At 43.8% G+C, this 21,454-nt stretch overlaps 1 protein-coding gene across 1 annotated transcript in view; it reads left to right on the top strand.

The window, feature by feature from the left end:
- The window catches only part of LOC144781951 (cytochrome P450 2G1-like), a 737,654-nt gene that overhangs the window by 617,644 nt on the left and 98,556 nt on the right, over nt 1-21,454 (top strand). The window contains exon 6 of the mRNA XM_078661042.1: nt 1,131-1,272. Coding sequence (XP_078517168.1) covers nt 1,131-1,272 — 142 coding nt within the window. The remainder of the gene's footprint in view (nt 1-1,130; nt 1,273-21,454) is intronic.

Raw genomic sequence — 21,454 nt, forward strand, 5'->3', positions numbered from 1 at the left:
GCAGTTGGCAAAGGAATAGTTTAATTTTCTATTCCAACACCTTCCCTACTGTCTACGTGGGCTGGAGTTGGAATAGAAAATTAAACTATTCCATTATCCAGCCCTTACAGCGCAAGTCGCTGTTACGACTTGCATTGTAAAAACAGCGTTGTAATGGCACGCGTCGTAATAGCCCGCGTTGTAGTGACATACATCCGTCAGTGACATCTCCCTTTAGGCTTGATGCTTGACAGACACTAAGAATAAGAGAAAAAAACGCCTGTCTCACCTGAAAGGAACAGACCAAAAACACAAAGAGTACAGAAACTATAGAGCACTTTTAAGCACCTATTGCAAGTGTGGTTTCCAAATCAGAGAGTACTCCATGAGATGTAGGGGACAACGCCACATATAATTGCTGCATTATGAAAGCATGTCCTGCACTTTAAAAACATGTTTTAATGGTTTCTATGTGATTCATTTTACAGTGTATAAAGGTTAGCCAGAGCATCATTCAGTGAATACAATCACCTACATTAAACTCCATGACCCCTCCCAAATTCCCCCTCAAACCAGGCCGCACACACATTAAGCATACACATGTATTATACATCAGTGTATAGAATGACAAAATATCCAAATCAAGGTAGCAGGTTGGGGTCACTCTGTCCCAATCCTCACAGAGTTTGTGGACACGTCTTGCCCCTGTATCCCTCACTCAGCTATGCAAGATATGCAAGAAGATAGTTCAATAAAAACCTGAGATTTGTCTTCACGATCATATGCTACTTTCTTATGTCCCAATAGCTACCAACGTTTATGCTACCAGAGTTCATAAGTTGGCCTTGTTGGTTTCCCGCACAGAGAGTGAATGGTGTGTTTGACTGCCAGGAGAAGTGGGTATAGCCAAGTAATGCCAATTTCTGCACCCTTTTTTTTAAACGGAAATAGGAAGATGCAATGCGGATACGGTACAAAGTTCAGATGTCAGGATGAAGCAGAGGCATGTCCTGTGCACATAAATATCAGGGCCAGAAATATTCTTCTGCCTGAAAACATGGCCTTGCTTATTTTATGTTGTCATTGTGCCTTATGTGGATATTTATGCATTGTACATGAAAATATTGTAATGGGCTTCTCATTTTTTAAAGGAAAAGGAAAATACTCACACGGAGTTTTTCACTGAAAACCTGCTTAACATCTTGATAAATCTATTCTGTGCCGGGACAGAGACAGTCAGTACAACCCTGACAATGGGGATGCTGATTCTACTGAAGCATCCAGAAATTGAAGGTAAACAGCTGAAAAAAAGGCAAGCAGGACATGATTAGAAGTGGGTTGAGGCTAGCAACTAGATGTACTTTAATATAGTTTATGTCAAGATGTTGCATATTCAAAACAATTGAAGTCTAATTAAAAAATTGAATACCTGTTCCTACTTGTCTCGTATGCTGGTATAAAACTGTTGATGGCTGGTCTGTGGTTTCTCCTGTTCCCTCTGTATACAACGATAATCAGTACGCTTCATTGACCACTTGCCTTGCCTGACTGCTGGCCGCTGCATACCCTCCCGTTTCCAGGGACCAAGGAGGGGGACTGTTTGCTGCCTCACCGCCGCCGCTGCTGCCCGCATCACCCACGCCGCATCTCTCCAAGGGACTACAGCCCCCAGAGTCCCCCGGTGGCGCCAGGGAAGTGCGTCATCGGTTAAGAACTTCAGCCGCCTCCCGCCCGTCCGCGCCCGTCAAAGCCAGGAAAAGGCAGGGCAGGGCCACATCCCTTTCATCTGGACATCGGTCTCCTTGCCATCGATCAGTGACATTGGAAAGTGGATAGTGACTGTCATTTTTAGTCCCGGCGGTGCATATACACCGACCATCGTGTCTTATCCTTTGCTATTTAATTGTTGGTAGCCACCTGTGATTATGAGTAAAAGCGGTGATAAGGGGGTGGGGAGCTCACAGGTAGTGGGGACTCTTGATTCCTTTCTGATAAGAGCAGAGTCTGTTTTGTGCCGGGAAATCGAGTTAACTCAAAGACGCCTTTCTCTGGAACATCGCCGTTCCTCTATTGGTGTCCCTACTATTGGCCCAGTGGTGTTGTTAGAGCCAGATGTATCCGTGGCCAATAGAGAGGACCAGGTGGTTGCATTATCACCTCAGGGCCCAGCAATGCCCTCACTGGAGCCACCTGAAGTAGATTTTTCTGAAGAAGAGGATACACCCCTTCCCCCCCTAAAATATGGACTCGTCAACAACGCATGAATAAGGCGAATATGGGAGAAACCTTGGTAAATGTAACCTCAGTTAAGAAGAAATCGGGCAGTATCCCGGCCACTTTACAACAGGCCAGTAAAGTGTCTAAAAAGGGGGGTGGAGTTAAACATCCAAACAGAAGCGGGTACTCACTCCTAACCCAGAGCACAGCTTATGAGAATGTTTCTATCACTTATGAGCTTATCCATTATCAGCATCAATAATCCATGTACTGCCCAAAATTGTAAGTCCATTATTTTATTTCTTGATTCTTTGTTGTGAATAAAGACGTGAGATGAATATGTTTTTATACAGCTTCTAGTGCCTCGGGTATGCTCATCCAAGCCTTTGCCCGGGCACGTGGCAAAAACATAAAGCATTCGTAGTTGTAGTCATTGTTCACAAATCACCCAATGCATTTCGGGCTATCATTAAGCCCTTCTTCAGGGGTTTACTACAAATAGAAAAAAACATTAATCAGAATAAGATCGTCTGGACATCATTCCATCACATATACATTTGCCATACTAACAGGTCGATACTCTATGTTTTCCCCGTGCTTTCCCTCTACACAAGCGGAACTGTACTCCTCCCGCTATTATACCTAAAAAACGTTAGCAACAATTATCACTGGTGTTACTGATGTTTAAACCACCTTTAAGTCCCCTCCCGTGAGGCCACCCAGGACAGTGTTTCAGTCATGTCATAAATTGCTAAAGCAGTAACCCGTACCTTTCACATCTCCGTTACGTCTATTCGCGCTAAAATCCATTTCCTCAACTCGAGACTGAAAAAATAACAACGGACTTCCTGTACCAGTTTTAAACCAACATGATGTTACCCCGCCTCCAGTAGTTAACCTATCGCTCCTGCCCTGTAGTTGTTACTGACCTCTCTTGCCTACATGTCCCATAAACCATCTAATCAGATAGCTCGCAGCCCTCAACTATGTAAAAAACTTCCTGTACTATCGTTCTTGGAAGGTAACAATAAACGTTTCAATTGTGTACCCCGCCCTCCCTTACGATGTCAAAATATAGCACGATTCCTAGTATACCAAATAGCACATATCCTTAGCCTGTACATACATAAATGCTTAGTGTTTGATGGTAAAATCAGTGTTCAAAAATGGAAAAATACAATGCAATAGTTTGTGTCCATGAAATCAAATGCTGGCTCATGCTCTCTTCAACAAACTCGAATGTTCATCTCACGTGTATTGCGCTACGTGTTTATACCAATAAATCCAATGTTTTCCATTTTGCGGGTGCATCTAGCTTGTCGGGTAGACAAAAAATGAATCATTATCAAGGGAGGTTGCTGTGCACACCTGTTAATCCACATCATTTGCTTTCTTCAACTTTAAAGTTTATTTGCGTGCTTCTTGGGTGCCGTGATCTACCCGAGGTCACGGTGCAAAATTAAACATCCAAACAGAAGCGGGTTCTCACTCCTAACCCAGAGCACAGCTTATGAGAATGTTTCTATCACTTATGAGCGTATCCATTATCAGCATCAATAATCCATGTACTGCCAAAAATTGTAAGTCCATTGTTTTATTTCTTGATTCTTTGTTGTGAATAAACACGTAAGATGAATATGTTTTTATACAGCTTCTAGTGCCTCGGGTATGCTCATCCAAGCCTTTGCCCGGGCACGTGGCAAAAACATAAAGCATTCATAGTTGTAGTCATTGTTCACAAATCACCCAATGCATTCCGGGCTATCATTAAGCCCTTCTTCAGGGGTTTAATACAAATAGAAAAAAACGTTAATCAGAATAGGATCTATAATGATCTATAAGATCTATAAGCGGGAGGAGTACAGTTCCGCTTGTGTAGAGGGAAAGCACGGGGAAAACATAGAGTATCGACCTGTTAGTATGGCAAATGTATATGTGATGGAATGATGTCCAGACAATCCTCTTCTGATTAAAGTTTTTTTCTATTTGTCGTAAACCCCTGAAGAAGGGCTTAATGATAGCCCGAAATGCATTGGGTGATTTTTAAACAATGACTACAACTATGAATGCTTTATGTTTTTGCCACGTGCCCGGGCAAAGGCTTGGATGAGCATACCCGAGGCACGAGAAGCTGTATAAAAACATATTCATCTTACGTATTTATTCACAACAAAGAATCAAGAAATAAAATAATGGACTTACAATTTTTGGCAGTACATGGATTATTGATGCTGATAATGGATAAGCTCATAAGTGATAGAAACATTCTCATAAGCTGTGCTCTGGGTTAGGAGTGAGAACCCGCTTCTGTTTGGATGTTTAACTTTGCACCGTGACCTCTCGTAGATCACGGCACCCAAGAAGCACACAAATAAACTTTAAAGTTGAAGAAGGCAAATGATGTGGATTAACAGGTGTGCACAGCAACCTCCCTTGATAATAAAAAGGGGGGTGGCACACGGGGAAAGAAGGGATGTGTACGTGAGGCAGATGGTTCAAATGCACACAGTTTGTTGGACATTAGCTCTCAAGTAGGAACAGAGCAGATGTTGTCTGACCTGGAGAAACGGATTGTTTTAAAAATCGAGGAGAAGCTATTAGAATTACTGAGACCCATCTCCTGTAAACTCTCCGAAATAGACTCCAGGCTGGATAAGATTGAACATCAGTTGTTTTCCCCTGCAGGTAACCCACAGAGTGGAGGCCCTAGCAAACCTATTGCCCCGTCTGGGCCTATGGGGGCCGAACCCATGCAGATCCTTACAGTGGCTGACGCGGGGGGCGTTGTAACCTCTGAGGCTCCCGCGCTGAACCTAGTCGGTAAGCCGGGCCCGCCTCCTAATGTAAGACCAAGGGAGGGTTCCTGGGTTGATATAACTGAGGCACCGGGTCGGGGAACTCATGTACATCAGTCTACAACGGATAGGATAAATCTTCCCCCCGAGGCAACCCCATATACTGTCATTTTGACAAAAGTCCCCCCTCTACAGAGTGGTGTGGAAGAATACTGAACGTCACTGCGCAATAAGGCGCTACATCATGTAAATAATCTGACTGGTTTGGGGGGCTGTTTATTCAAAGAATTCGAAATGACACGTAGGATCCCTTGGGTAGGGAAGTCTGCTAAAACCTACAGAGGAGATTGTGTAATTTTTAACTTTGCCTCTTTGCAGATTGTGAAACTGATTTTGGAGAGGGCGGGTACGAGGCTTGGTTTAGAGGATGGTATTGGCATGGTACCCTTAGGGTTTTTCTATAGAACCCCCAGCTGTGTCAAACGATAGGTCAGAACGCAGGTATTTATCCCAGGCACGAGGCCCCTACGACTTTTTCGTACCTGTTCAAAACAGATTTGAGGTATTCTCAAACCTGGATGAAATTGACTGACTAGTAACCCCAGAAGCAACATCCATCGCTGTCCAACCGATTGAGGCCCAAAGGAAGAAATTATCAGTATTAAGTACTTCCTCCATAGAGAGGGTGGGTCTGATTGAAACCAAAGATGGCACCATGCTCCTAACCTGGAACATTGCAGACCTAAAAAACAAACTAGATGATGTCATTTGGAGAAACTCCTTATGTGGGGCTGACATTATTGGGTTGCAGGAAACCTGGGACACCGAGAACTTGCTATGTTTAGATGGCTACACAACCCACTTTATTCCAGCAATTGCCTCTAGTATGCGGAGAGCAAGGGGGGGTTAGTGACTCTGGTCTCGGCTAGTATACCAGGTACCCATACTCAACTGGACACAGGGTCACCGCACTGTCTTGCAGTGCAAATTGCCTCTAGTAATATGGGCACCATTTTGATTATTAACTTTTATAATTCATTTGACAGAGCCACTACTATAGAACACCTTGTTAATCTAAATCATTTTCTCGACAACTATAGAGAAGCCCACACAGACTCCTGTGGGGTCATTGTCTTAGGAGATTTTAATATTCATGGTTGCCCTGAGAACTGTCAGGTTATGGATTGTTTAGACCCCATGGATCAGGGAGACATCCATTTTGAGCATTCTGCTCAAGGAGAATGTTTGGAAGCTTTAATGGCTGATAATGGATTAATTCTCCCCTGTATGTGGAAGGAGGCTGTACCTACTTTCAAAGGGAACGGAACACCATCAATTATTGATTATATTCTTATTAGTTCTATGCTGGGTGCCAAGTTTTGTGGCTATTCAGCTATCTGGTCTACATTTAGCGACCATAACCCAGTGGTCTTGACCATGGCGGACCTGGTCGATAAACCGGAGATACACAATAGGAGGACAGATAAATTGGTTATCCGGCCGGTAGATCAGGCCCGTAGAATTAGATGGTGTGGAGTAGTACCTGGAGATTTCCAAACCAACCTATTAACTAAGGTTGCAACAGAGATGCACATTTGCATGAATGAGCAAGCTGGGGACAAGGAGATCCTAGAGGCATACATTAAAATTTGTTCCCAGGTTGCGGATGATCTTAAACGGCCCGGCAAGGTGAACGATTTTGCCGGGGAGGGTTGGTTTAATCATAATTGCTCGCTAGCACATCAGAGACTAATGGAGGCCCTGAAACATAACCCAGTGGATAAGCCCATTGTGGCGGCTTTAAGGAAAGCCTACAAAGTTGCCCTGGAAAATAGAAGACGAGAAATCAGAGGCGAGGCATGGGAAGAGGTAACATCTATTGATGTTCTCAAAAACAGCTCCAAATTCTGGGCAATGGTCAATAAACCTTTTTTAAATGACACCTGTAATGGCCAACTAGATTGCGGCATACAGGAACAGGTGTGGTGTTCCCATTTTAAATCAGTCTATGAAATGGGTGACTTGGGAGGGGTGGTTATATCCCTACCCATGCAGGATCCTTATACTTTATCGGTTACTGAGACAGAGGTGGCAGAGGCCATCAGTAAGATGACAAGTAACAAGGCTTCTGGACCTGATGGCGTCCCAGCCGACCTCTTTAAATCGGATGTCAAGACATGGTCAAAGGTTTTATATAATGTTTTTAATAGGGTGTGCAAATCACGTTTGCCGGGAACCTGGTCTGAATCTGTTATAGTGCCCATTTTTAAAAAGGGAAATAGAGGGGAACCCAGCTGCTACAGCCCCACTTCCCTTATTGATTCTGCTGTCAAAGTCCTTGGTCGGGTGGTTTTAGGTAAACTTACAGGGTGGCTGGCAGACACAAATACCCTTTCGGGTCTGCAATTCGGGTACAGGAAAGGGCGAGGCACAATCGATCAAAGTCTCAACCTTCAATTATTGCTTGGGAAGTACACAATCGCCAAAAGGGGCACCCTATATTTAGCCTTTATCGACCTTTCCTCAGCCTTTAACCGTGTGAATAGGTCCAAATTATGGATGATGCTTCTCCACTTAGGCGTGGATAAAAATATTGTGTACTTCCTTGCTGACCTCCATAGGGACCCATCTGCCACAGTAAGATACGGCCGCAATGGTAATTGTACAAGGAAGATCTTATTGCCAATGGTCATAGGCAGGGGTGCATTTTGGCCCCCCTGCTTTTCACCTTATACATTAATGACTTAGGCACTGTTTTAACAGAGGTCTGCAAGGACATACCAAGGGTAGGCAAGCAATCCATCCCGGCATTGTTCTATGCGGATGATGCCGCTCTTCTAGCACGCACCGCAGTAGGGTTGCAAAGCCTTTTAAATTCATTCTCTGTTGTTATGAAAGCGTTAGATCTCAGCGTCAATTTTTCGAAATCTCATGTTATGATGGTGGGCACTATAGTGAAAGGGGTAAAAACCTTGCATTGTGAGGGAATGTCCTGTCCAGGGTATCCACTTTTCCATACTTAGGCGTTATCTTTAACGATAAGTGCACATGGTTACCCCAGATAGTAGCTAAACGTAATGTTTTTGCTAGATCCATCTTGGCTGTTCTGGGCTTTGCCCAAAAACTGGGTGTTAAACCGTTGCAAGCTCTGTTAAAGATATACGACGCTAAATGTACTTCCCTTGCTATGTATGGGGCGGACCTCTGGGGTTTTAAGAACGTGAAGGCCATTCAAGTGGCGGAGGATAAGTTCTTGAAAACTATTCTATTTGTCCCCCAATCCACATCTGGCTACATTGTTCACCAGGAGTGTGGGGTAGGTTTCCTGGAAGACCGAATAGCCATAGCTCCTCTCTTAAAATGGATTTCCACCTGGCTGAACCCAGAGCTGGAGCTGAACCAAGAAATACTTAGAGATTGCCTAGCACTCGATTATGGCCATCGTATCCCCTGGCTGAGTTATGTCCACAAACTAGCTGTCAAACTGGGCCGACCTGAACTGTTTAACTCGCCTGATAAGCTGGTGAAGGGGGATATTAACTGGGCCAAGCACTCCTATAAGTTAGTGGCGTGCTCGGCCAGAGAGGATAAAGAGCTGGGTAAACCGACAGTAAGGGCTCATCAACTATTAAAAACTTCAGGAACGATTGAGCCATACATGAAAATTGTAAATAATGCGAATCATCGTTTTTCACTGACGAGATTCAGGTTGAATAAATTCCATCTCCTTTTTACTGAATCTCCAGGGTGGATTAGGGAGGAAGATTTGGGGATCTGTTCATGCGATGGCTTTTCCATAAAGGACACTGCGCACTTTATTTTCTTCTGTGATCATTTTCACCCCATTCGTAAACGATTCATCATCCCACTCATAAAAGATAAGGGTTTTACGCAAGTTAAACCGGCCCTCCTTTACTTGCAGCTACTCTCTAATGTGTGGGAGATTTTCAATATAGCCAATTTCCTCACTGTGGCTATAAGATTAAAGAAAAAAATTAAATGGAATTAGTTATTATAACATATTTGAAGAAATGAATTTTGACTGAGTATTCTCTCTTTTTTATTTAAATGGTTTTAAAGGCTTTAAAGGATGTTCTTATTCGAAATGATAACTTGTACTGTATACATTGCTAGTTTGCACCTTTTCAATTGTATTGTTAAATTTTAAGTTAATTCTTGTCATGACATAAAATGTTTAGTATACTTTTATGGTTTTTTGTTATGAACTGAATAAAGTATTTTTGACTGATTGATAATCAGAAACATTGGCAAAGCTAACTGATCTCCCTTTCCCAACGTTTTTTTAACATCAGGTACTGGAGTTACCAATGCTGGTCAACTGCAGTACAAACATCAGTAAAGGAAATATCAGTGAATGACCATCGCTAGATTGTTACTTCCAAATCAGCTGTGTGTAAACGCAACAGGATGGACATCCTCCAATGATATAGCAACAAATATATCAAGTAATATTGTCAATTATTGACATTATTATACTGTGCATGTAGGGCATTCACATGTCGTATAAACGTCAACCCTACAGGCCTTGCCAATGCCTGTTTGCCTGGCAGCACTGGCGATTGAGGCAGACAAAAGTATCTGAAAATAAGTGCTATCGAAAAATTAGGCTGCTTTATTTTCTGTTTCATCCATTTTTCAGGGTTTTTTGTCAGAGTCATCTTGAAATGGTAGTACAATAAAGGAGTATGTAGTATACTATTCCAAGATGTTTGCATGTTTATAATCAGTTGGAGTGCATTTCAGTGCGCACTAACAAAAGCATCTGAAAAATACATGCAAAGAAAATAAACAAAATCTTTCTATATAGCTTCCATACTTTAAGATCCATTTGTTAGTTCCCACTCCCTAGTGCAGACCGGCTACTCACCGACTAGGTACCAGATGTAAAATAGTACATCATCGTACATGTCAATAAACTTTATTCCGGGAGGAGAATCTTGAATGTTTAAATCAAAAATGTTTTTCTTTTGGCTGTCTCCCGACTGAAATTGCATCTCTTTCAGTAGAAGTCCATTTGGAAAATATTTTCTCCCGAATCTTTTCTTCAAATTTCTCACTTTCCTCTTCTTAATGGTGGAAGAAACACGCACTCAAAAGGCAAAGAATAACAGTGAGACTAAAATACTCCTGTGGGCTGATCCAAGATGTGATTTGACAGAGCCTCCAGAAAATTGCTAACGGTACCTTAGCAAAAGAATCCAATGATCAAAGAGGACTGAACAAAAGCCCCATATAGTAACCAGAGAATACAGTATATTTGGATGCATCATGGGGAGGCAACTTGGAAGTAAACAAAATAACATTCCAAGATGGCCGACAACCACTATAGGTTTTCCCCAAGCATGCAAAGAAATGTAATTCTGCTAGTATTTGCAAAGAGGGGAGAGAGCGATCGACACAGAGGCAGTGTGTAGGTGGGGTGCAGAGATTGAGAGATGTTATGGTGGTAGTATTTGGAAGAGATACAGTGAGAGAGCGAGACAGGGAGATAGACAGAGGTACCAGCAGGATATCCACTCCCATCAATGGTGAAGTCTCAGTGGCAGAGAAATATGCAAACAAGAAAAATTGTTTCCTGATATCAGTAATGGTGAGATGCACTCAATGAGTCAAAAAGCATGATGAAACCTAATAGCTGGAAGAGTGGGACTAATACAAGAATAGGCAGGAAATAGAATAAATCAGTGGCAGACATTTGAAGTAGACAAGAACAGCAACCCATCATGAGCAATAAGTATATCCAATCCCACATGAAAATGTGTTAACATATTGTAGCAAGTCTATCTGAGACAGCATGACTATGCAAATGTCTCTAAACAGAATTTAGCAAGTAGCCTGTTCTTGAAATGCAGGCATGGTCACATTGCAAGTATAAACAGTACTACTGAGATGTGTCGTTTTGTACCATTAAAAGTGAAGCATCCCTGCTGACAAGCAAAAGAAACAGCGCTATTAAACATATTGAAGTTGCTGCTGTACACTTCCTGGTCACACCAAACCTCCAGGAATGCACTACCGTTATAGGATGTTTTCAGCAGGGCTGTAACACCTTTAGGGGCACAGTACTGACACTGCTCAATGTGATTATTGTACTTTCATGCATGTACTGGTATTGGTAAAACCCTCATTAAATGTGTACCCCATCTCTGAAGACAATTATTATTAACTCCTTAACCACAGCGCGAATTTCGCCATTGTGCGGGAATTCTAAAGAGTGAGCGGGGCTGCGTAGGCCAACGGTCATGCGCAGCACTGGGCAGGTAGTGGTCGCGTTGGACGGAGCAGGTTAATGCCTAATTGAATGCATAGGAACTCTGCTGAGTTTAATCCTCTGTATGTTCACTTTGTGTCCATATGTGCTGAAAATAGACATGTGCTGTGCCTTCAAGGGCGGAGGTCAAGTGGCATGCTAAGTCCTCTGATAAATTGCTGCTTATTCTTTTAACATGAATACTCATCTTTACTTTTCTTTCTCTGACTGCAAAGTGAGAGGATTTTGTAAAGTGAACTATGTGACATTCTTGCTCGGGTACAGGACTTTTTAAAAAAAGGCGGAAGGATGTTTGTTTTTTCCCAATACAAAATGTTAATACCTGTAAATAATCTGTACAAATATTTAAAATGTTTCAGAATATATCAGCAGTTAGGAAACAAAATCAATTACGTTTTTCTTGAAAATTCTGGTGTGAAGGAAACAAAGATTATAAGAGATTTGAAACCGATCAGTATAATTAGTAATGAGCAAAGAATAAATATTCGCTGTATCTTGAGTGCCACACATTAATGTTTGTTAGCTATACAGTTTAATCAGTAAAAGTACTTTTGAGCCAATTTAATGATCATTCCAATGTAAGATGTGCTGCCTGTAAATGGACTGCCACGCCATGCTTTGGTAATATATTTGCGAACGGTACTTCAAATTACACCATCGGGTACATAAAATACTGATACCACTATCCTGCTGAATAGGTGGAGGTCATTTGCTACACTTGTTCTTTGTGTGACTCTTGGATTTTTCACAGTCTCAATGACTTCAGTGATATAACATTGATGGCAGCGCCCCTCCTCTTAAAACAGTTCTGGCACCACTGTTTGTGTCAAAAACTCCACTGAATGAACCAAGTTTACACTCTTTGCACTTTATTTTTACACTCTTTGCACTTTATCATATTACGATGCCTTTTTGAAAGCCCGTCTGACTGTTTTTAAATGTTATCTCATTGATTTATCCACTTGTTAACTTTTTAATATGATAGTGTTCATTTTTTACTGTGTGTTTTTATATAATGTTTATTGTGGAAATTTCTGTTTGCCTGTGATTGAATTGTGCTGTATGGATATATTTTATCCGAATAAAGATCGAATTGATCGAATTGAACCAAGTTGTGCATTAAACTAAACAATTCAGCATGCTCGTATCCCCTTTTCAAAGGAAATATTGTGTGTAATCTCCTTCTAGAATCCAACATATTCTGGAAGAACTGAAGTTCAGAGACACAAGAAACAGAAGAGGTCGCAATCAGATATTGGGGTTGAGGCTGCGCTATGGAATACATATAGTATAACATGTATTTCTGTGGATATTTTGTTGCTAAGTGGAGTGATGTCCATCCTCATGCTGAAGCTACATTGACTGTACTTGGGGACCACAATGTCCACAATCCCTTGCCAAAAATGAAAGGCTACTTCCTTTCTTGCGGATGATTCTCATGCTATCAGGGGTCTTGCTGCTTCCACTGTACATACCTTTTGCTGCCAGTGCTCTTGATGCCGCTAACAAAACAATTTGCAAGACTGGAGAAGTATTCATGCCATTAATAGTTCCACAAAATGCCTATGACCTGACATCCTGTCTAATAGTTTAAAAAACAAATTGATGTTTTTTTATCCTATATAGATAACACTGATCAGAGTACTAACTTTTCTAAACATGTTATCATGACCTCGGTCTCTAAGAGTACTAAATATAGAACTTTAGATGGTTTGCCGAGCAAAGATGGACGCAATCTAGTGAGGCTCTGCACATCACCCCGGCTATCCGCCCTTTAGCCTGTTTCCAGCCAGCCATCAGAAACCATGACTGCCCCTGTTGCACCCTTGGCCCAGCATCCTTCCTGGGGTTTTATTTGAGTAGCCTTGGGACGGGCATCGCTACAGTGTAACTGCTGCTGCCTGGGAGAAGCCTGGCTGGCTGCTTTGGTGTGACCCAACACCCTGCTCTGCCCCAAGCTGCCTCGGTGGAGCAGGCAACGTCCGCCTGCAGTTACGGTGAGGCTGTGCAGGTTTGCTGCCTGGATGAACTGCATTTGAGCTCTACCCGCCCACATATACCTTGCCTCCTAAGGCACGTTTGGTGCCTTACCTGTCTGCTCAGGAACTCTCTTTCTATTCCTAGGTACTTCCTGTTTTGCCTGCAGCCTGGTTTGCCTATTGATCAGCTTCACATGCCCATAAAATACAAATGTGATATTGGCCCGCAGCTGATTATTTTTCAAGAGCGACCACTGCACCCGTGCTCTTACTAGCATCCTACACTCCAGCAAAAGTACTTCACGCCTATGCCCTACATTAACACTGGGAGTATGCACTGAATGGGAATCCTTGGGGACGTGGTTTCCTTGCACTGCATAGCCCTGTAGCCACAAAACTTCCTACAGTGTGAGTTCCTGACTCTGTGACCTGTGTCTCTTCCAGTATGCCACGTTTCTGGAACTGAATTGCTGTACAGATGCTGTTGGCCAAGTAGGACTGCTCGTGCTGCGGTGCCTGGGGGGTGCTTACAGGCATCAGCAAGTGGGCCATTTGACATTTCCTCATGGACCATAATGGTCTGCTCATGCTACAGCATTTGTGATGTCACTCAGGCGATAGAAAGTGGACCCGCCACCACTGGAGTATTGGATCTCTTCAACCTCAGATCTCGTCTTCATCTATGAAGCAATAGGGCATCTGCGCATGAACACCCATAGTGTTGCCACACCTCCACCTGCCATTGTTGAAACGTCAATCAGTGATACTACTACTATGGCATCCCCTGACTGTCCCTCATCCCTCAAGAAAAATCTAGACATAATACTGGCCGCTGTGGTGAAGACCCAGATGTTCCTGGACAGTGCCTGGGCTTCCTTGGGAGAACAATATGGACCGCATGGCAGCGGAACTCACTGTACTGCATATGGACCACCGCAAGTTGGCCGACGAGGTCCACAACGCAGAACACGCTATCGCTGAACTGCAGCCGAAATCCAGGGAAATGGAGTCCTCCAGTCACTGGTGGATCGCGTGGACACACCGGACTGCAGGATAGAGGATGCGGAGGGCCACTGGCATAGAAACAACGTGGTGGGCCTCCCGGAGGGTGTCGAGGGAAAAAATGCATAGAGCATCAGTTACATGACTTGCTCCCCGCGACTGCCTTCTCAAGTCAACTCAAAATAACTTTTTTCAGTTTCATACGAAACCATGAAGGTTCATAAAATCATCATAACAAACTATTATTTCAGTGGTCAGAATACAAAGTAGCATAGTCAACAATTTATACACATCAATTCATTATATAAAATGCGAAACAGAATACACCTTAAAACAATCATCTGGTAAAATTACAGTTTATGTTAAATGACACATCACAAATATGGCATGCGGCTCCCTTCATAAGAATACATCAGTGCTTCATTTGATATGTTTAGGGAAGTACACTAATCGGCTTCAGTAGAAATGGCTAATACCGTTTCCTAATCGCTATAGCTACTTTAATATAATTGGAAACATTAGTGCATATATCATAAGTGGCCAGTGAGGATAAATAATAAAACCCTTCAATATAGGAACACGGCCTAATCTCTTTTATGGTTTAAATGTCTTTATTGATTTTTAACACACAAACATATCCATGTACATTTAGCTGTCTTCAAGCAATGTCTGAACAGTACAACCGGACAGAACCAATTGAGGGCGCAAGCTCAGCATTCGAAACAGAATCTGCCAATTGCACGTACATGGAATAAAATCGTAGGAATATGAAAAAAGGAGAAAACAACCCCCCTCCCTAGGAACCCCTCCCTCCCCCGGTCTAGTGCCCCCTGCCCCCCACTAACCCCCTACATCCCTCCCCGAAACTATGCTAAGCCCTCAATGACCCACTTAACAGTCAGTCTTACGTGGCTCTGTGAGATGCAGCAGTCTAAGATATCGGGGACATGTGATTTCTCAAAATTCGGTAGCCAAGAGCGACAAAAATGGGTGCCATAGGTCATCATAGGTAGATCTCTCTCCTGCCACAGTGAGTGTCAACTTCTCCATCCCAAGCACATGCCACAATCGGTGAAGCGGAACTGTCTTGGTTCTTCGTAGAGGGAACAAACATAGCATAAAGTGCCCAGTGCTCTGAGCTGCCGAATTATCACAAGGGCAAGGCTCCAGTTTATCTTCCCACCCTGATTGTTTAGGAAAAGCCACCAAGAAATGCAGGGTAAGTAAGCGTAATCTAGTAAGAAGAAATCAAGTCTGTACATTAATCATAAAAGTTAGTTAAAATTGCCGTTGATTCGAGGATAAACAAAAGAGGCTTGTTACATCAGAGTGGGAGCGGGATATCTTCGCCCCTGCAGTATGGGCCTCTTTTATAATATTTGTAGCATTTTAAGGGATGCTGTATGGGAAATCAAAATAATCTCCCAAACCTAATTTACAGAAACTGTCCTTTATGAATTGGAGCCAAGGAATAGAAAGTGCTCCATCAAGTGTAATACAATCCTTAATAACCTCTCTGGAGAACACTAGCTTTTTGGACAGCCAGATTTTGTCCCTTAAAAAGCAGGGGGCAATTTCTATACAATCCTCGACAAAATCGAGCCCTAGTTCTTGATGACAGAAGACGGTGGGGGCACTATCCGGAGTCATCAGTAGTGTTTTAATAAACTTGTTTTCCATGACTTGTAGTTGTCGACTGTTACTGTATCCCCGCACTCCTGCCCCGTATGTTACAACAGGCACACATTTCGTTTTGTAAAGTGTAACCAGCTCAATCACTGGCTTATGACCTAGCTTTCTGGCAAAGAGGAAAAGCTCCTCAACTACCCTACCTCCTTGTTGTCCCCTTGCTGTGACAATCCCAACTCAGCCTATTATTGAAAACATTCCCAAATAGTTAAAATTATTCCGTTTATCAATTCTCTTGTCTCCTACCATATATTTCCTTGTTTTTGTCATTTTCAAGCCACACACCATAATATCTGATTTAATAAAATTCACTTTTAGATCAAGAGCCACCATAAAATCTGCAAATGTGTTAAGCAGTTTTTCAAGGCCAAGTGCTGTAAGGGCCATTAACATGGTGTCATCCGCGTAGGAGAGTAGCGGGACCTGTGTGCCTCTGATACGCGGAAAATATGTCTTTGTCAATTAAAAATGCCTCTAATCCATTAGTGTAAATAAAAAAAATAAAAGGGGCCAGGATACATCCCTGTCGTACACCTTCTGTGGAGGCTATGGAGGCTGTGGAGGCTATGGGCCAGTTTTTTCCCCGTGGGGGCCATATCTTACAGCAACAGAAGTTGATGCGTGGAGCCTGCGAAGAAGAGAAATCAGAGCTTCCTCTACACCCATGTTCCCCATAAGTGCCCACAACTTATCCTGGTTTTCAGTGTCAAAATCACTGGACAAGTCCATGAAGGCCAGGTGAAAAAAAACATTCCTGGCCCTCATGTACTTGCCCATAACCAGTGACAAATTCAGGTACTGTTTGGTGGTGCCCATCCCTCTCCTGAAGTTATATTCTGTCCTTGCCATTACTCTATTGTCTGTAGCCCACGTTTCAAGTCAGGCAAGGACAACCCCCTCCAGCAGCTTTGCCGTAGCGCCAATAGGGAGATTGGCCTATAACAGGTGGGGTCACTTTGATTCCCTTTCTTGTATATGGGGACAATGACGGCCTCTCTCTAGGATACTGAAATTGGGCCAATGATCACTGCCTTAAAAACATTGGTCAACAATGGGGCCCATAGATGGGGATTACTTTTAAAAAGATCTAGAGGGATCCCGTCGGGCCTGGCGCTTTCATGCAGACTCCTTTAGCTAAGGCTTCCTTGACCTCTGCCACTGAGATAGACGAACTTAACTTGGAAGCTGAGGTTACGTTTAAAGACATATCCCCACTTGAAGCCTCTAGATGTTAGCCATAAGGACTAAATATGGCCGCAAAAAAAGGTACATAAACTTCCCCTGGGATCAATGGATCTATCTTCCTCACCTCTTCTGTAAAATAGGGACGATTTATAACTTCCCACAAGCTTTTGGAGTCTTTAAGGGAGCTAGCTCTCTCCAGGATTATCATCCTTAACTTACTCAACTATGATAGGAGGCAGGTAAGGCTCCTGACTTGAAGTACTAACATTTGGGTTCAGTGGGTAGACTATTTCTTTATCTTGGTTCTCCCTACTAATTTTTCTTCTAGAGGAGGGGGATTCAAGTAAATCCATCAGGCCTCTATTACTATGTTCATCTAAATTAATTTCTCTCCCTTAAATATTACGGTACAGACCCAGCCCAAATACAACCGCTGATTTGCTAGGACACCCAATTAGTCAATCAATTTCAGTCAAACCTGAAAGAGTATCAAACCGATTAGGATCGACGAATGAGGGAGGCTGTATGGGAGGATATATCTTTGAATCTACCAATACAGGCGGTTTTCTAACTGTAGCTTCACAATGTGGGTGGATATCTATCGAATCACCAGGCAAATCTCTTAAGTGAATTAGGGCAAAAAGAGCACACCATGCATTATTAAAGTTAAGCATGACACAGTCCCCTACCCCGTGTTTAATCGTGTAACCTATCCAGCTCACTCGCCTAGCCATTATCATTTTTCTGACTTGGTTAGCTTCAGTGAGATTTTATTATGGCACCAATGAGCTGATTTTGTAATAAGGCTTTTGGCAAGTTTCTTGCTTGCCAGGAGCCAGACAGGGTACTCCTTTCAAAATCACAATATATGGTGTACATTCCGATGGTAACTTTAGGACGTCTTGAGCAGCCCCCCGTTTTTAAAAATCTACCTTGGGCCAGTAGTGTTTCAAATCCCGCGTGAAGATATACCCCTATCTTTCATGGTCAATCTTGGCTGATTTGTGTCCCCACCCGACCCAGGTTTTCAATGTTCCTGCAGGGTTTCCCAGCCAGAGTTGAATCCTGTGTTGTAAAGGCCAAATAATTAATACTGGCCCTGGCACTAAGAGGAAGGGGGTATGTACTCGGGACTTGGCTATTTGCAGTAGATGGTACACTCACAGAGGTTGGGCCATTCATCAAGACACTAGGGATTACCTCATGGTGTTTCAAATTTAAGTTCCCTGAACAAGAAGCATTATCAGGTTGGTTGTTAGTAGCCCTCTTGGTACCTAAACCTGACACCACTTGAGCAAGATGATCCTCAAAGCAGGATAATCTAGACAGGATGATTGTCAGGGCCTCATGTACAATTCTACTGAGTTTATCAACAATGTTACCTACTTCATTTGTTGCACTGCTTTTCCCTCCACCGGACCGCGTCCTAGAGGTATTTCCAACTAGGTGAGCTTGCTTGGTTCTCTTGACCCTCGATGAGTGTCCTTTTATTTTACACCCCACCACCAAGTCTGTTCGTTTACGTTTCCCTCCAACAGCAGTTAGTGGTACAGGACCTTTCGCCTTTCTGGACAAGATGTTAAATCAGCCCCTTCGATAATTGTATATGTAGGATCCTGATTTGGGATAATTACAGTTGGAGATATTGGAGGGGTTGGTCTCCGGACCGTAACAAGTTCCAAAGTAGATACTTGAGAAACATTTGGGACTGCAGTAGCCGGCCAGGGTGCTCAAGAGAGTCTTCGCTCCGCAATTTCTATTTCCTTAGTTATGGCCCCTACTGCCTTTTGAAGATATCCGTCCAGGGTTGTGTCCTGTCTTGGATGTAGGGGTGACTTTTCGCTTTCCCATGACGCAAACTACTTTAACAGGACAGATAAGAGAAAATGGTTTGCCTTCTCGCAGTTTGTAGATCAAGGTCCAGGTACAGTACAGAAAAGATAATTCCAAGAAAATAGGCCCAGCCCAGCCTTGTCCTGCGGTGGATGGGCGCCCTTGGTCCGGGCTTTACGCTGGGTGCGGCCCGAGCACGCCCGCGCGCATCCCACACTGTAGGTGCCCTCCAAACATTAAATAGTGCCTCCAGGCACAGATGAGTGGCGTCAGCTATGCTGGATGCGGGCCGCAAGGGAGCCTGGGGCTCTGAGGCCTAGTCCTGCTGCCCCCTCCTCGCTGACTGAAGCTGCAGCACAACAACGGGCTTCTGTTGCTGCGGGAGCCCTCCAAAGAATAATTGGCGCCAGCAGTGGTGAATGCAGTCCGCAAGGGAGCCTGGGACTCTGAGTCCAAGTCCCGCTCCCCCTCCTCTGTGACTGAGGCTTCGGCACAACCACAGGCTTCCCTGTCATAATTCTTTTTGATCAAGCGGGCCCACCATGTCCCAGCACAGAAACCTCCACCTAGCACCAATCCCAGGCCACTGCTGTTTCATTTGCTCCACTACTGAGACCGCAACACTATCCTGCGTAAAACACATGCACTTTGAGATGTCATAGTCGACAACACCTATGTAATGTTCTTTCCGAACTACACAATGACAGTACACCATCAACGAAACTTCTTTGTAGCTGTTAAAAGTCGCTTCCATGAAGTAGATCAGTGCTACTCCCTCCTGTTCCTTGTGCGTTTGCGGGTCGTAGCTGAGGGGAAGACATGCTTCTTTGACTTGCCAAAAGATGCCTTGGAGTAGCTGGAGACATTGGGACTTACATCATCTCGTCAGTCCCTATGAACTTCAGCTACATCTCGTGACTCAAGTGGGGACCCCCACCATGGACATTTATGGCCATCTCAGCTCGCCCCTGACCCAGTGGCAGATCCTGACCTAGAGCAGATCATTCAGGAAAGACCACGGGTCCTCCAGTCAGTGGCAGCGATATGAGATACCTAGCGGGCTCTGGGCCCAGATGCTGACTTTACAGGATTCTCAAGTGATGACAGTTCCTCTGTCACATGGCCCTCTGAAATTGACTCATTTGTCTCCCTAGATGTGACAACACAAGTGGCTGATGAACTCAATTGACTTGCTCTTTCCAAGTTATGACCACCTGGTTAAATGCATGTACTGAGATGATCAGATCATCTCCGCTTGCCCTGCATCTCACTTAATGCTTGTTTTCTTACAGCTGGTAAATACATGCCTTTTCTTCTTTCCCTTTATTTGCACACCCCTGTAACCATGTAGCAGGTGGTATGCCACACAGGGACACTTAGCTCTGCCATTACTCGTTCCCCCTGGTGGCTTGGCAAACACTTTCACTACACTGGGTCACACCATCCTTGGTCGCTACACCTGCCCCTTGCACCTCCTTAACTGTTGTATCACTGACCTTCTCCCTCAATGCTCAGCAGTACCGGAGGGAACATGTTGCCCCCCTGCCCTATTGTTATTCAATGGCTTTCCTTGTTTTTTCTACTTATTTAATTTATTTCTGCATTCTGTTCATAAACCCTGCCTCACTGCCTGACCCCGTGTGCCGCCATCACTGTCCACGCACTGACCTCTTGACCTGCATGCTTTAGCTGTTTCTTCTACCCTACGCCAGAGGGGTTTTGATCTGAGTCCAGCTGAGAGTTGTCTTCAGAGCAGATGAAGAGGTTATAGATGGTGAGGGTTGATATGTGCTCATAAAAGGCTGGCTGGATCACCAGCACATTCTATATGCAGCATATACACATCTAATAAGGGGCAGATCCTGTTCCTCCATCAACTGTCTGAGACACTTTCCCAATGGAGTGGAGTTGCATGGGTTCTGGGCAGGGACTTTAACTGTGTTGGGAGCACTAGCCTTGACCGGTCCTTTCCCAACTATCCCACATGCCAGCACTTACTATGCAAATGCACTACACGACTGGCTCGAACACTGGCAACTTGTTGATATCTAGCACCAACACAGTCCAATTACAATGGTATACTCCTTTTTCTCCTCCCTGCATCAACTACATGTTAGAATTGACCAGTGTGTTGGCACAACCAATCTATTGGCCTCTGTCAAGCACACTGACTATTTAGGCTGCACACACTCCGGTCACAACACTCAGCAGCTCCAGCTCACCTGGGACACAGACCCTCCTGCCATCTCCACTTGCCGTTTGCAGAAAACGGTTTTGAAAGACCCCTCCTTCCATACTTCACTTCACACTGCTATAGAGGACTACTTTGAGCTTAATCACGGATCCACCAAAAGCAGACTGATTGAGTGGGACGGTTTGAGGTGATACTTAGGCAACACTGTTTAGGGATGACCTGGAACATTAGCAAACAACTTAACAGTGACATATCCCAACTCAAGCATACGCTCTTACATCTCAACACA

This window comes from Lissotriton helveticus, chromosome 9, assembly GCF_964261635.1.
Source record: "Lissotriton helveticus chromosome 9, aLisHel1.1, whole genome shotgun sequence".
Classification (NCBI taxonomy): domain Eukaryota; kingdom Metazoa; phylum Chordata; class Amphibia; order Caudata; family Salamandridae; genus Lissotriton; species Lissotriton helveticus.